This window comes from Dermochelys coriacea, chromosome 7, assembly GCF_009764565.3.
Source record: "Dermochelys coriacea isolate rDerCor1 chromosome 7, rDerCor1.pri.v4, whole genome shotgun sequence".
Classification (NCBI taxonomy): domain Eukaryota; kingdom Metazoa; phylum Chordata; order Testudines; family Dermochelyidae; genus Dermochelys; species Dermochelys coriacea.
This window is the reverse complement of record NC_050074.1, coordinates 23,111,463-23,125,194: the sequence shown is the minus strand read 5'-3', so window position 1 is coordinate 23,125,194 and position 13,732 is coordinate 23,111,463. Positions and strand designations below refer to the sequence as shown.

At 44.7% G+C, this 13,732-nt stretch overlaps 1 protein-coding gene across 2 annotated transcripts in view; it reads right to left on the bottom strand.

Annotated features, from left to right (window-relative positions):
* Positions 1-13,732, bottom strand: part of ABTB1 (ankyrin repeat and BTB domain containing 1) — a 38,517-nt gene extending 24,785 nt beyond the window's left edge. Inside the window, exons 1-5 of one of the 2 annotated variants that reach the window (XM_038410079.2) lie at positions 13,642-13,732; positions 13,471-13,601; positions 7,953-8,015; positions 6,134-6,189; positions 2,121-2,265 (exon numbers count right to left, since the gene is read on the bottom strand). In XM_038410079.2, the coding sequence (XP_038266007.1) occupies positions 2,121-2,265; positions 6,134-6,189; positions 7,953-8,015; positions 13,471-13,526 (320 nt within the window). In that variant the 5' untranslated portion in view covers positions 13,527-13,601; positions 13,642-13,732. Of the gene's footprint in view, positions 1-2,120; positions 2,291-6,133; positions 6,190-7,952; positions 8,016-13,470; positions 13,602-13,641 lie in introns of those variants that run through there. The other variant, XM_038410083.2, reaches the window with a different exon arrangement.

Sequence of the window (13,732 nt, the reverse complement as noted above, 5' to 3'; positions counted from 1 at the left end):
TTATCCATACAACATCCCCATGAGGAAGGCATTATCCCCATTACAGATGGGGAACTGACACACAGAGAGGCAAAGAAGCTTGCCAAGGACACAGAGGATTCCAACCAAGGTACTGTCCTTCCTACTGATATCTCACTTAAGTACAAATGAAAGATTTTATAAATGATGAATTAATTTACTTTTCAGCATTACTGCCATTTGTTACAATTTTAACTTTAGTTCCATTTGAAAAATGAAAGTGGAATGTAGCCAGTTTCACCCTGGTTCTGGTGAATTAGCTCAACAATGCAACATCTGAGATGTTTAAATCAACTTTTCAAAATTGTACTTACCTGGGGAGAGTAATTTTTTGCAAAAACAAGCAAGCTATATTTTCTGGTTTCCATGCAGGGTAAAAAATGGAAACTAAGGAGAAATTCCAAGCTCCCAACGGGACTCATTTTCTTCCAGATTTGGAAGGTACAGGCTTTAAAATCATGATTTTTTTTTTTAAAAAAGTCTATTAAAATCTATTTTAGATCAGTTTTAGACAGACTTATGGCTCCTTTGAGCCCCGTGTAATTGGATTCATGGTAATTCAAGTAACACAATATATAGAGACTCGTTTAAAAGATTTTAAGATTCTTGTACATTCTTTTTATGTTCTGTAAAGTAAATGGCATGCAGTGAACACATGACAGTGCAGTCTGAATGTCTTATCAGCTGTTTGGGATGCGCGGCTCACTTGTGGATTGCCCATTCCCCCATGAACGTGACCACCTCCAAGCTCATGCTGACAAAGCCTGTATTCAACACTTCATTATAATGCATTCCCTAAGCTTTTTGTATTTAGAGAAATGGGAGTACACAATGTGCACTAGGGAACTTTAAGCGTGTAGCAGCAGGGTCCACACAGATACTTAGGCTACATCTACACTATGAGCTGGGGGAGTGATTCCCAGCATGTGTAGACATATTTGTGCTCGCTCTAAAAAGCACACTAAAAAAAGATGTATAGCTGCAGTAGCACAGACAGTGGTGAGCAGCGGCACTCTGAGTACTCGCCCTTCTGAACCCCATGGGTACGTACTCAGCAGAGCTAGCCTGTGAAACTGCTCCCCATGCTACTCCAGCTATGCTATTATTTTTAGCACACTGGAGCTTAATGAGAGCTAGCATGTCTATGGGAGCTGGGAACCACACCCCTAGATCCACGGTGGAGATATAGCCTTAGCGCACAGCATGATACAGTGGGAAAAATGTACACCCCAGTTTGTCATGAACTAAGTGTTTGTATAGACAAGCCTTAAGTATTTCCATTCTAATGGGCCTTTTTCAGGTGCTTAGAACCTTCTCTTATCTTTGAAGCTGAAGTTTTCCCCATGTTTCCTCTCAGCTCAAGAGCTATATTTTTGGAAGACTGAGCAAAGACAATTCTATCATTTTTTTTAATACAAAAGAGAGTGGGGAAAATCCAATACATTTGCTGTTCTAAAACAATCTATAATTTTTTTGTTTGTTTGAAAATTTAGGCCAATATTTTCAAAAATGACTTCTGACTTTGACAGCCCAACTGGAGACACCTTAAAGGAGCCAGATTTTCAGGAAGTGCTTAGCGCCTTCTCTCTGAAAATCAGACTTCTTTAAGAGGTCATAAATTGGGCACCCCCAAAATAAAGCACTTACAATCACTGCTCACTAGTGAAAATATTGGCCTTATTGCCGCAGCAGGTTAGGGGTGAAACTGAAATTTGTCTGACATGTCGTTCCAATTCACACGTGTGTTTCTTGGCAACCTGATGAAAATGTGTTTTGATTTGGCAGTCAAGGGTTCCAAAATGTACGTTGCACATGTCATGCTTTTACTATGCTCTCTCAACATTCCACTGGCCCTGCCTCTGTGTGTGTATGTAAGCTGATGGAAATTTCATTCAACACCCAGAGGAATGTGGTAAATGATCCGTTAGCATACGTTTGAAGCTTTGCCTAATTTGACAAGATATGTAAAAGCATGTATAGAATGAGGCAGGGCTCTGATCAACCTGCAAATGGTTTAAGCCAGAATGACAGATTCAAGTGGCCTAGTGTGACATCCAGACTGGGATTCTGAAATGTGCTGAATAGCTGTCCAATCACCTTACCGCTGCAAGAAGACATCGTAATAATCTCTCTTCATGCACTTCGCTGTGATCTGCTTGTATTCCTTCAACACACGTCGGATGGCATCACTCAAAGCCCCATACAAACAACGCTCCCCATCAAAAGTGTTTGCTTCACATTTTGCACCTGCAAAATGGCAACAGGTGTAACACTGGAAGACAGACACAGCAAACACACCTCTAAAAGATGGCTCCCTCGCTAAATAGAGGAAATTGTCCTATGGCTGACTATATGATTTACGAGAATCATCACCCCATACAGTACTGGAATTCAATAGCCAAAATTAGGCTCCCCACCTATCCACACTCCAAATTTGACCTTCCACCACTACCACTCCTTCATGAATGAGCCAGGAGATGTTTCATGTATCTTCTGTGACGGAAGGATCTGGGCCTTAGCCCTGGCATAACTCCATCATTCAAGGAGGAAGAAACTCACTGTGTGAATGGTGCTATTAGCCACAGGATACTTAAAAGACCAATTTTATGCTTTACACAGAAAGCAAGGGACCCGTTTTAAAGGTGAACCACAAAAGTTTTACTAAAAAAAGAGAATTAGAAGGAAATTTTATTAGATTTCAAGAGAAATTAATAAGCTGTTTAAGTGTGTTAAATACAGCATTAATGACAAATCCTCTCCCTGAGATCTTGAACGGCAAGTGCCCTGGTTTGTCTGCCAGAATGAGGGATGTCATGGGTGCCTTAGAACTGAATGGACAGTCACTCACTCTGGCACAGAAAGCAGGAAGTTTGAAGGGTGTTTTGAAGAAAAGCTTTTGTAGTTGGACTTTGGGCTTGTCCACACTACCCACCGGATCGGCAGGCAGTGATCGATCCAGCGGGGGGCCAATTTATTGCGTTTAGTATAGACACGATAAATCGACTGCTGAGTGCCCTCCCGTCAACTCCGGTACTCCACCAGAACAAGGAGCGCAAGTGGAGTTGACGGGAGAACGTCAGCTGTCGACTTACCGCAGTGAAGACACTGCAATAAGTAGATCTAAGTACATCGACTTCAGCTACACTATTCACGTAGCTGAAGTTGCGCATCTTAGATCGACCCCGCGCGGTAGTGTAGACAAGCCCGCAGACTCACAGACTTTAAGGTCAGAAGGGACCATCTTGATCATTTATTCTGACTTCCTGCACATTGCAGGTCACAGAACTTCACCCATTCCTGAAATAGACCCCTAACCTCTGGCTGAAATCCTCAAATCATGATTTAAAGACTTCAAGTTACAGAGAATTCACCATTTACACTAGTTTAAACCTGCAAGTGACCCGTGCCCCATGCTGCAGAGGAAGGCAAAAAAAAAAACCCCTCAGGGTCTCTGCCAATCTGACTTGGGGAAAAATTCCTTCCCAAACCCAACTATGGCAATCAGTTAGACTCTGAGCATGTGGCCAAGACCCACCTGGCAGATACCTGGGAAAGAATTCTCTGTAATTACTCAGAGCCTCCCCATCTAGTGTCCCATCTCCAGCAGTTGGGGATTTTTGCTACTGGCAGTCACCAATGGGCCACATGCCATCATAGGCAGTCCCATCATACCACCCCCTCCATAAACTTATCAAGCTCAGTCTTAAAGCCGGTTAGGTTTTTTGCCCCCCCCCACTGCTCCCCTTGGAAGCCTGTTCCAGAACTTCACACCTCTGATGATTAGAAACCTTCATTTAATTTTGAGCCTAAACTTGTTGATTGACAGTTTACAGCCATTTGTTCTTGTGTCCACATTGGCGCTTAACTTAAGTAACTCCTCTCCCTCCCTAGTATTTATCCTTCTGATGTGTTTATAAAGAGCAATCATATCTCCCCTCAGCCTTCTTTTCATTAGGTTAAACAAGCCAAGCTCTCTGAGTCTCCTCTCAAAGTAGGTTTTCCATTCCTCTGATCATCCTTTTCTGAACCAGTTCCAGTTTAAATTCATCTTTCTTAAACAGGAAAGACCAGATTTGCACACAGTATTCCAGATGAGGTCTCACCAGTGCCTTGTATAATGGTACTAACACTTCCCTGTCTCTACTGGAAATACCTCGCCTGATGAATCCTAGGACTGCACTAGCCTTTTTCATGCCCACACCAGATTGATGGCTCATAGTTATCCTGTTATCAGCCGGTACATCCAGGTCTTTCTCCTCCTATGATATTTCCAACTGATCAGTTCCCATCTTATAGCAAAAATTCTTGTTGTTAATCCCTAAATGCATGAGCTTGCACTTTGCACTATTAATTTTCACCCCATTTCTATCATTCCAGTTTACATGGTCATCCTTCTTGTATGATATCCTAGTCCTCCTCTGTATTAGCAATACATCCCAACTTTGTGTCATCCGCACTTTTTATTAGCACACATTCACTTTTTGTGCCAAAGTCATTAATAAAAATGTTAAATAAAATTAGTCCCAAGATGAATCCCTGAGGAACTCCAATAGTAACCTCCCTCCAGCCTGACAGTTCACCTTTCAGTATGACCCGTTGTACTCTCCTCTTCAACCAGTTCCTTATCCATCTTTTAATTCTCATATTAATCTCCACCTTCTCCAATTTAACTAATAATTTCCCACGTAGAACTGTATCATATGCCTTACTGACATCCAGGTAGATTAAATCCACTGCATTTCCTTTGTCTAAAAAAAAAATCAGTTATCTTCTCAAAGAAGGAGATCAGGTGGGTCTGGCACAATCTACCTTTTGTAAAAGCATGTTGCATTTTATCCCAATTACCATTCACCTCTATGTCCTTAACTACTTTCTCTTTCAATGTTTGTTCTAAGACCTGGTATACAACTGAGGTCAAACTAACAGGCCTGTAGTTTCTTGGATCGCTTTTTTCCCCTTTCTTAAAAATAGGAACTGTGTTAGTAATTCTCCAGTCATAGAGTACAACCCCCGAATTTACAGATTCATTAAAATCCTAGCTATTGGGCTTGCAACTTCATGTGCCAGTTCCTTTAATATTCTTGGATGGAGATTATCTGGGCCCCTTCATTTAGTCCCATTAAATTGTTTGAGTTTGACTTCCACCTCGGATGCGGTAATTTCTACCTCCATATCTTCTTTGCCATTAGCCACCCTGCCACTACCCTTAAGCTCTTCATTGGCCTTATTAAAAACTAAGGCAAATTATTTGTTTAGGTGTTGGGCCAAATGTAGATAATCTTTAATCTCCACCCCATCCTCAATATTTAGTGGTCCCACTTCTTCTTTCCTCATGTTCTTCTTATTTATAGAACCTTTTACTATTGGTTTTAATTCCCTTTGCAAGGTCATACTCTGCTTGGCTTTTGGCAGGTCTCATTTTATCCCTACACTTTCTGACCTCTAAGAGGTAGCGTTCCTTGCTGATCCCTCCCATCTTCCATTCCTTGTAGGCTTTCTGCTTTTTCTTAAATCTCCTGTTCGAGATGCTTGCTCATCTAGCTTGGTCTGCAATCCTTCCCTATGAATTTTTTCCCCCTTGCTTGGGATGCAGGCTTCAGTAGCTTCTGCCTTTACATACTGTGTATGAAGCAAGACTTAAAAAAAAAAAAAAAAAAAAAAAAAAAGTAGGCGGCCAGAAAGGAAGAGAAGAGAAAAGCTCATCCTAGTGATTCATTGACTAAGGTGCAGTTCTGACATTATAACAGCACTACACTCCTGCAAAAGTCTGCTGTAACTGTAGGCAGCCCTCATTAGAGCCTCTAACTCACCAACTTCATGTGGTGAACTTACTGCCACCAGGGAAAGAAAACAAAACAAAAACACACCTTCCCTGTAGGAAGCCCAAGAGGTAAGTGGCCTGTAAAGGGGACATTAGTAAGTTCAGCCTGACTGTGCAGTCCCACAACAGTCAAGATTTTTTAATCAGAGGTTTGATTATATTATGATATGGTTCTGCAGGCAACAGTTAAAGGGATACAGACTTCTACATACATCAGCAGCAAATGATAAATGGAAGGCTAGAAATGGGACAGATACTCAAAGACAACAGCATAATCTCAACACCCTCTCTTACCACTGGCTAGAAGATAGGATACAAGCTCCTCGTGTCCACAGAGACAAGCATAGTATCTGTTAATTAACACGAAAAGAAAGTCAGAATTACGACAAGTGAAACCATCATTGCTTTGAGAGTGTATCACAATGCCTCAAGAGGCCCCTGTTTTCCCCAACAGGTCCCACACTGCACTAAACTGTCCATCAGTGGTGGGGTGCTTATGTCTCCTTCTGGGGCTAAACAATGGTCCTCTCTTGGAGTTTAAGGAGATTGCTCAGGAATGACCCAAGGTGCCCCCTCCATATAAAGAAGATGGGCAGGTTCTGCCTTCTGTTCTCAGCACATTCAGGTCCTCTTGGCCTGCCAGAGGTCCAAACCCTGACTCAGCCCCTCGTAATGCTTCTAGGCTGCCAAACTTGATTCATTAGTTTATTTCATGTGCACTCAGCAATTCCATGTCCTGCTGCCCCAAGCACACTCCTGCTTCTTCAGCAGGCACATTCATTATTGCATACTTAGAATGCTGTAGGCTCAACCCCATATGTCAGATGTACAGTAAACCGATGTCCCCAATTCCCTTTTAGGATGGATTTATTTTCCTTTTGGCATCTTTCCACAACCCAAGTATTTTATGCTTCTCTCGCACCTTTCAATTGAAGATCTCAAATTGCACTATAAATATCAATTAAGAATATAACCCCTCAATGTAGTAGGTATTATCCCTCTTTTACAGGCTGATAAAACTGGCTATAGACTGAAATACATGAGAACCTTTATATAGGTGTTTTGAACTATCCAAAAAGCTATTGAAGAGATCTCTGTCTCTATTCAGTTCTACAGATCTTACAGTCATTTTAGAACCCTATTGGTGGTTTGGTCCCTATAGAATTCTAGAGGACTTTTCCATCAGGAAAGCAAGAGAGACAGGAAATGACTTACCCAAGGTCACACAGCAAGTCAGTAACAGAACTGGAAATTAAACTCATAAGTCTTGACTTCTAATTCCCAATAACCACTAGACTACACACTCCCACTATTTCACTCATGCTTATCTCTACATCATCTTCTATGCCCTGTCTACCATGCCTCTGCTCTTCTCCCTCTGCAAACACACTTCTGCCAGGAGGCCTGTAAACCTTCATCCTGCTTTCACAAAAGCATCCAAAAATAGTTCTAAACAGTCATGGAACAAGACAAATGCTTAGCCTCAACTCGCCTTCATTCTTATTGCATCCCATCTCCCTTCCTTTGTCTATATGTTGCCTATTTGGATTGTAAACTTCCAGGGACTCATGTTTATTACGACAGTGCCTGGGGACCAACTGAGATCATGAGCCTCACACACTTTTGGCACTCAAACACCACCACCTCCTTAATCTTTACTGCTTAATTCTTGTACAAGCCTTCTGGAAGATATTCAGTCTTCAGAACACATTGCAGATGTTTCAAGGCACTTTGGAATCAGCATATTATACGCACAGAGCTCCCACCAGACTTCAATAGTGAACATGGGATTCTTCACTGCCTGTCCCACACTGTTATGCAGAGTTCCTGTACACGTCTAAATCAGTCACCACACCCAGCTCCAGAGGGGGAGGCAGTGATCCATTGTCTGCCTTGGGATTCTTCTGGCATTTCCAAAGCATGTCCCATTCAGATTATTATATCCACTACCTCAGTGGCTAGACAAGGGGGCACCTGACTGCACAAAATGCATGAAAGGGAGAATAAAATATTCAGCAGAGCATCCAACCAGGCATGATTCCTAGAGATTTCATATACGTAATCTCCCATCTCCCCACCCAAATGCCTCACACTGAAGCTTTGTAACACTTACAAAGGGGTACTGTCCCATTTATCCCGAACATTTATTTCCACATCTCTCTGTTCAAGAAGATATCTGAAAGAGAAGAAAGAAAAAGCTCATAAGTTATAACTTCTTCTAGACACTTATGTCATGTCACATTTTACCCTCTAGAAGATGTAGCTTTGGGTTTTACAGTAATAAATATCAAAAGGTTCCCTGGATTCTTTAACTTCCAACTGGGCAACCACCAGAGATGGTTAGAAAGGATTTCAACAACCCACTTGAGGGACAGCAGCTGTACCAATGCAGTCTGTCTCAATGATACTGTACTGTGGTGTCAGTGCCGGCTCTGACCTGACGTTCTGGTGATGGACTCAAATCCACAACCTTCTGAGCCTAAGGTGACAAATCACTGACCAAGCTAGATCATTTAAAAAACCACCTCCAAGTTCTTCTGCAACGGTTGTTGCTGAGCAATTACTTATAACTGACCACACACACACAAAAATATCTTAAAACATAACATAGCCAAAACAGAATTTATTTTCTTTCTGCCCACTTCCAGACTTCTCTACTACAGGTGTCAACAATACCATCCTCCCTGTCACTAGGCATTATAATTGACTCCTCTCTCTCTTGCCCCACACATCCAGGCCATAGCCAAATTCCACCACTTCTTGCTCCTCGGCATCTCCAAGAGCTGTCCTTTTCTTTCCATCCCCACAGACACATCTCCTATTCACCGTCACATTATAGCCTGCCCCGACTACGTCAACATCTTCCTCTCTGATCTTCTGAGCACACACTGGCCACCTTCAGTCCATTCAAAACATTCAAGTCATTTTCCTGGCCCATCACTTTGATCACGTCACTCCTCTCTTTGATTCTTCCATCTGCTACTGCACCAAAATCCTCTAACCACCTTCAAACCTCTACATAACTCTGCCCTTCACTACTTAGCCACTGTTGTAAAGCTTTACATTACCTCCTCACCCCCTCCACTCTGCCAGCATTACCAGCCTGGTCCACTTCTCCCACAATTGCCTCCAGGCCTTCTTTCAGCAGTCCCTAAGCCTGGTACAATTTCCAAGAGCTCATCTGTAAGACTCCACCACTGTCCACAATTAAGTCTCTCAAAGATGCACTTCTGCTGCGCTGCTCACAGTAAACTATGCTAACTTGTATACGAACAGCCTATTCTTGTTCCCCTAACCTCTGTCTATTTGCCTGTTTGTCCTTAGATTGTGTGCTCCTCAGAGCAATGGTCACTCTTCTGGAGCATTTGGAAAGTACCTACCACATCATGGGTATAAACAGATAAACAATAAATAATCAGTGCTGTTACAATCTATAACAAAGTGTGGACCTATGGAATACAGTATCTGATTTATCATTAGAGTGAGCAAGGAAGGCAAAGCGTCACAAGAGCTGGTAACAGTACAGAAAGCTTCCTTTGCTCTCCAACTGAGTCTGGCTCTTAAATTAATGTATCCTCTTCTAGTCTTGTCTAAGGCTGAACAGTAGGGTGAACTGATTAAAACAGTTAGCACAGGGTACTGTACTGTGCTTGCATTTACTGCAAATGTAACTGTGGTTCATGTACAAGGGAGCAGATTTACTTTCAGAACTAAATTAACTGACTTTAATACTGCTTGCTATAGATATCACAGACTCTTCTCCTTCCCAAATGTTTCTGTCGGGGATTAAAAGGCCTGTTCTTTCTTTTACAAGCGTAACGCCCGATTTTACAATAACATGGTTCTTCTCATGAGATTAATAAATTATCCATTATTTATATTACAGCAGCACCTAGAGGCCCCAACTAAGACCAGCACGCCATTGTGTTAAGCACTATACCAGTGGTTCCCAAACTTGTTCCGCCGCTTGTGCGGAGAAAGCCCCTGTCAGGCCAAGCCAGTTTGTTTACCTGCCGCATCCGCAGGTTTGGCCGATTGTGGCTTCCACTGGCTGCGGTTCGCTGCTCCGGGCCAATGGGAGCTGCTGGAAGCGGCGCGGGCCGAGGGACGTACTGGCTGCAGCTTCCAGCAGCCCCCATTGGCCTGGAGCAGCGAACTGCGGCCACTGGAAGCCGCAATCGGCCGAACCTGCGGACGCTGCAGGAAAACAAACCGCCTGGCCTGCCAGGGGCTTTCCCTGCACAAGCGGCAGAACAAGTTTGGGAACCACTGGACTATACATACACAAAGTGGGAGACAATTCCTGCCCCAAAGAGCTTACAATCAAAATACATGAGAAGGGGAAACTGAGGCACAGAGTAATATAGTGCCTGGCCCAAGGTCTCCCAGCTGCTCAGCGGCAGAGCCAGGAAAAGAATGTTGGTCTGCTAACTAGTTCTGGGTCCCCTGCTGAGATCATGCTGTCTCACTACAGGAGAACAGACTCAAGCAATTTTCCCCCGGGTCAGATTGGCAGAGACTCTAGAGAGGTAGCTTGCCTTCCTCTGAAGCATAGGGCATGGGTCACTTGCAGATTTGAACTAGAGTAAATGGTGGATTCTCTGTAACTTGAAATCTTTAAATCATGATTTGAGGATTTCAGTAACTCAGCCAGAGGTTCTAGGTCTATTATAGGAGTGGCTGGGTGAGGGTCTGTGGCCTGCAATGTGCAGGAGGTCAGACTAAGTGATCATGATGGTCCCTTCTGACCCTAAAGTCTATAATTTTGAATTTAACATTCCAATGCTTCACAGAGTTGTTCGTACCATCAGCAAAGCAAATATTCAGCCTTTTCTTTAGATAATGGGACTGTGTTATTGATCATCATGGAGATATCCTAATAATCATTTTCCAACATTGCAGTGAATTATATTTGCACTGATATGAAATTATTCTAGAGAGGGACCAGATGGAGAGAAAAAGAGGGCTACTAGAAACAGCTGCCATATAGATTGGTTGCTTGTGAATGATGCACACTAGGACCAGTTGATGTGAACAGATGCTTGATCTTTAAAGAAATATATCAAACTAAAGCAAAGCCAAATACATTAGGGTAGAAAAATGCAGTACACCCAACAACTTGGGAAAAACGTTTTATAATTTTAAAAAGTGACTTTCCCCTTTGCATCCATCTCTCTCTTGGTGTTCTGACTGCTATCTAAAGTCATTAGCTGTTTCAGGCCGTAAGGTCTATCTGATATCCAGGGCTAGACAAACTAAGAATTCTCATAAATACTAGTTCCCGTACTCCCCGACCACAGACCCAGTCAGGAAGCAACAAGGTATTGGTATATTACAAAGTCAGATTGTTAAATTTAAGCAGCCCAATTAAATGAGCATTCAGTAATAAAGGAAAAATGGCCTGCTGTGTAATAAGAGAACACATTTCTTAGTATCCTCTTACAAAATTCCTGGTCCATTTTAAAGTTATTTAATTAAAGCAAAACTGTCTATTAAAATAGAGAGGTGTAGAGAGAAATTCACACATGCTCATGGTAACAAACTTTACTGTTACATGGAAACTATCCCAGGGCACATTTTATAAAGGAAGCACAACTCTGGTTCTAGCTAGCAGGGATAACACTATTACAGATGCAAGGAACTCCTTAGAAAAGGAGAACATAATCACAAGAAGGAGTTGTTTTATGTACACATCCATGCTTCTTTGTTGTGCATGTGAATATTTCTGTATTAATATTTTGTGACATATCTATTTAATTAGAATCTTCTTTAGACCTCTCATCAGATTTCAAACAGTTAATTCCTCAAAACCAGTGGAAACTAAGCAAGCATTAGCCCATACAGATAGGTAAGACAGACACAGAGTGTACATCTATACTGAGATAAAAAAACCTGCAGCATGGAGTCTCAGGTCTACATTACAATTAAAAACACATGGCTGGCCCGTGCGGGATCACAAGGCTCTGGCTGTAGGACTCTTTGTGATCCAGATGTTCAGGCTCAGGCTGCAGACGGGGTGCTAGGACTCTGCAAGGTGGGAGGGTCCCGTAGCAGGGGCTGCAGGCCAGTCTGAGCCCAAACATCTACATTACAATTAAATAGCCCCACAGCCCGAGCCAGCTAGCACAGGCCAGCCGCAGGGTTTTTAATTGCAGTGTAGACATACCCTGAGAGCCTGGGTCAGCTGACTCAGGTTCAAGAGGCTCCGGCTGTAGGGCTAAAAATAGCAGTATAGACATTCAGGCTCGGGCTGGAGCCCAGGCTGAGAGACCAACCCCCTCATGGGGTGTCAGAGCCTGGGCTCCAGCCTGACCCCAAACATGTACATTGCAATTTATAGCCCCGCAACCCAAACCCTGTGAGCCTTACTCAGCTGATCTGGGCCAGTTGCAACCCTGCTACTGGTCTCTTATCGCCGTGGAGACTAGGGTGACCAGATAGCAAGTATAAAAAAAATCAGGATGGGGGTGGGGGGTAATAGGTGCCTATATAAGAAAAAGCCCCCAAACTCGGGACATCTGGTCACCCTAGTGGAGACATACCCAAAGGGATTAGGTGTCTTGTCCAAGATCATACAGTGAGTCAGTATCAGACCTGGGCTAAGTATTCACAAGTCCCTCTACCTACCCATCGTACTTCAGAGACAGTGTGGGACTAGGAGCCAGGATTCTTGGGTACTAACCCCAGTTGTACAACTGAATCACTGGGTGACCCTGGGCAAGATATTCAACCTTTCTGTGCCTCAGTTGCTGAGCTGTAAAAGGAAAGTGTTGATGCTGACTCCGGCCCAGCACGTGTTGAAGCTAATGCACATAAAGCATTTTGAAAGGATAAAGCATTATAGAAATGCCTACTAATATACCACTGCCTCAGCTCAGCCACCTCCTACGCCCTGTGCAATGCTCCCACCTCTCAGAACCCCAGCCTATTCCCAGAGGCACAGGGAGCCGATACGGGTGTTACGGAATGGTGAAAAGTCACATAACAAGAGTGTGCCACACACCTACCCCCCCGACTCTATATGTGGGGGAGGTGCCCACAGCTATCCCACAGACCAGGAGAACTTACTGGGTGTGGCAAGGGGGACTGCTCTCTCCTGGTCCCTTTCCAGCGGTCTTTGCTGCCAATGACCCCAGCTCTCTATTGCTCTTTGCAACCCCTACCTTCCATTTTCTGCTACCCCTCCCCACTTCTTTCTCTGTGACCCCCCCCTCCCGCGCCCTGGCCACCCCATATCCTCTGCCCCCATTCCCCTTCAGCTCCAACTTCTGCCCCTCTCCCTGTGCCCCCAAGGCCTAGCCTGTATTCCCCCTGCCCTGGCCCATACTTCTCTCCCTGCCTCCCTGAGCCCTGACCCATAACTCTCTCTCTGTGTCCCCATGCCCTAGCCTCTATCCCATGGGCCCCTCTCCCTGTGCCCCCACAACCTGCCCTGTATGCCCCATACCCCTCTCCCTGTGCCCCCAAACCAGGCCCGTATGCCCTGGGTCCCTCTCCCTGGGCCCCCACGGCCTGGCCTGTATCCTAGTCCCAGCCCCCCGCTTCCTGCACCCCCTTTTCCCAGCCTACTCCCCATAAGCCCCCGGGCCCTTCCCCCGCTCGCTCAAGCCCCGGGCCCTGCCCAGCCTCACCGCACTCGGCTCACGTCCCCCTTCTTGCAGCTGGTGAACAGGTCGCTGGTGTCCATGGCCGGGGCGAGGGGCGGCGGCGCCGCATTGGCTCTGCCTGGGGGGCTGGGCCGGGGCCGGGGCCGGGGGCCGGGGGCGGGACAGGCCAGGCCAGGCCGGGCCGGGCCGGGCCGTCCGGGGGAGGCGAGCGGCGACGGATGTAAACACTGCGGCGGGCGGAGGGGCGCTGACACCGCGAAGCCCGGCCCGGCGCTCGGGAGGAGCG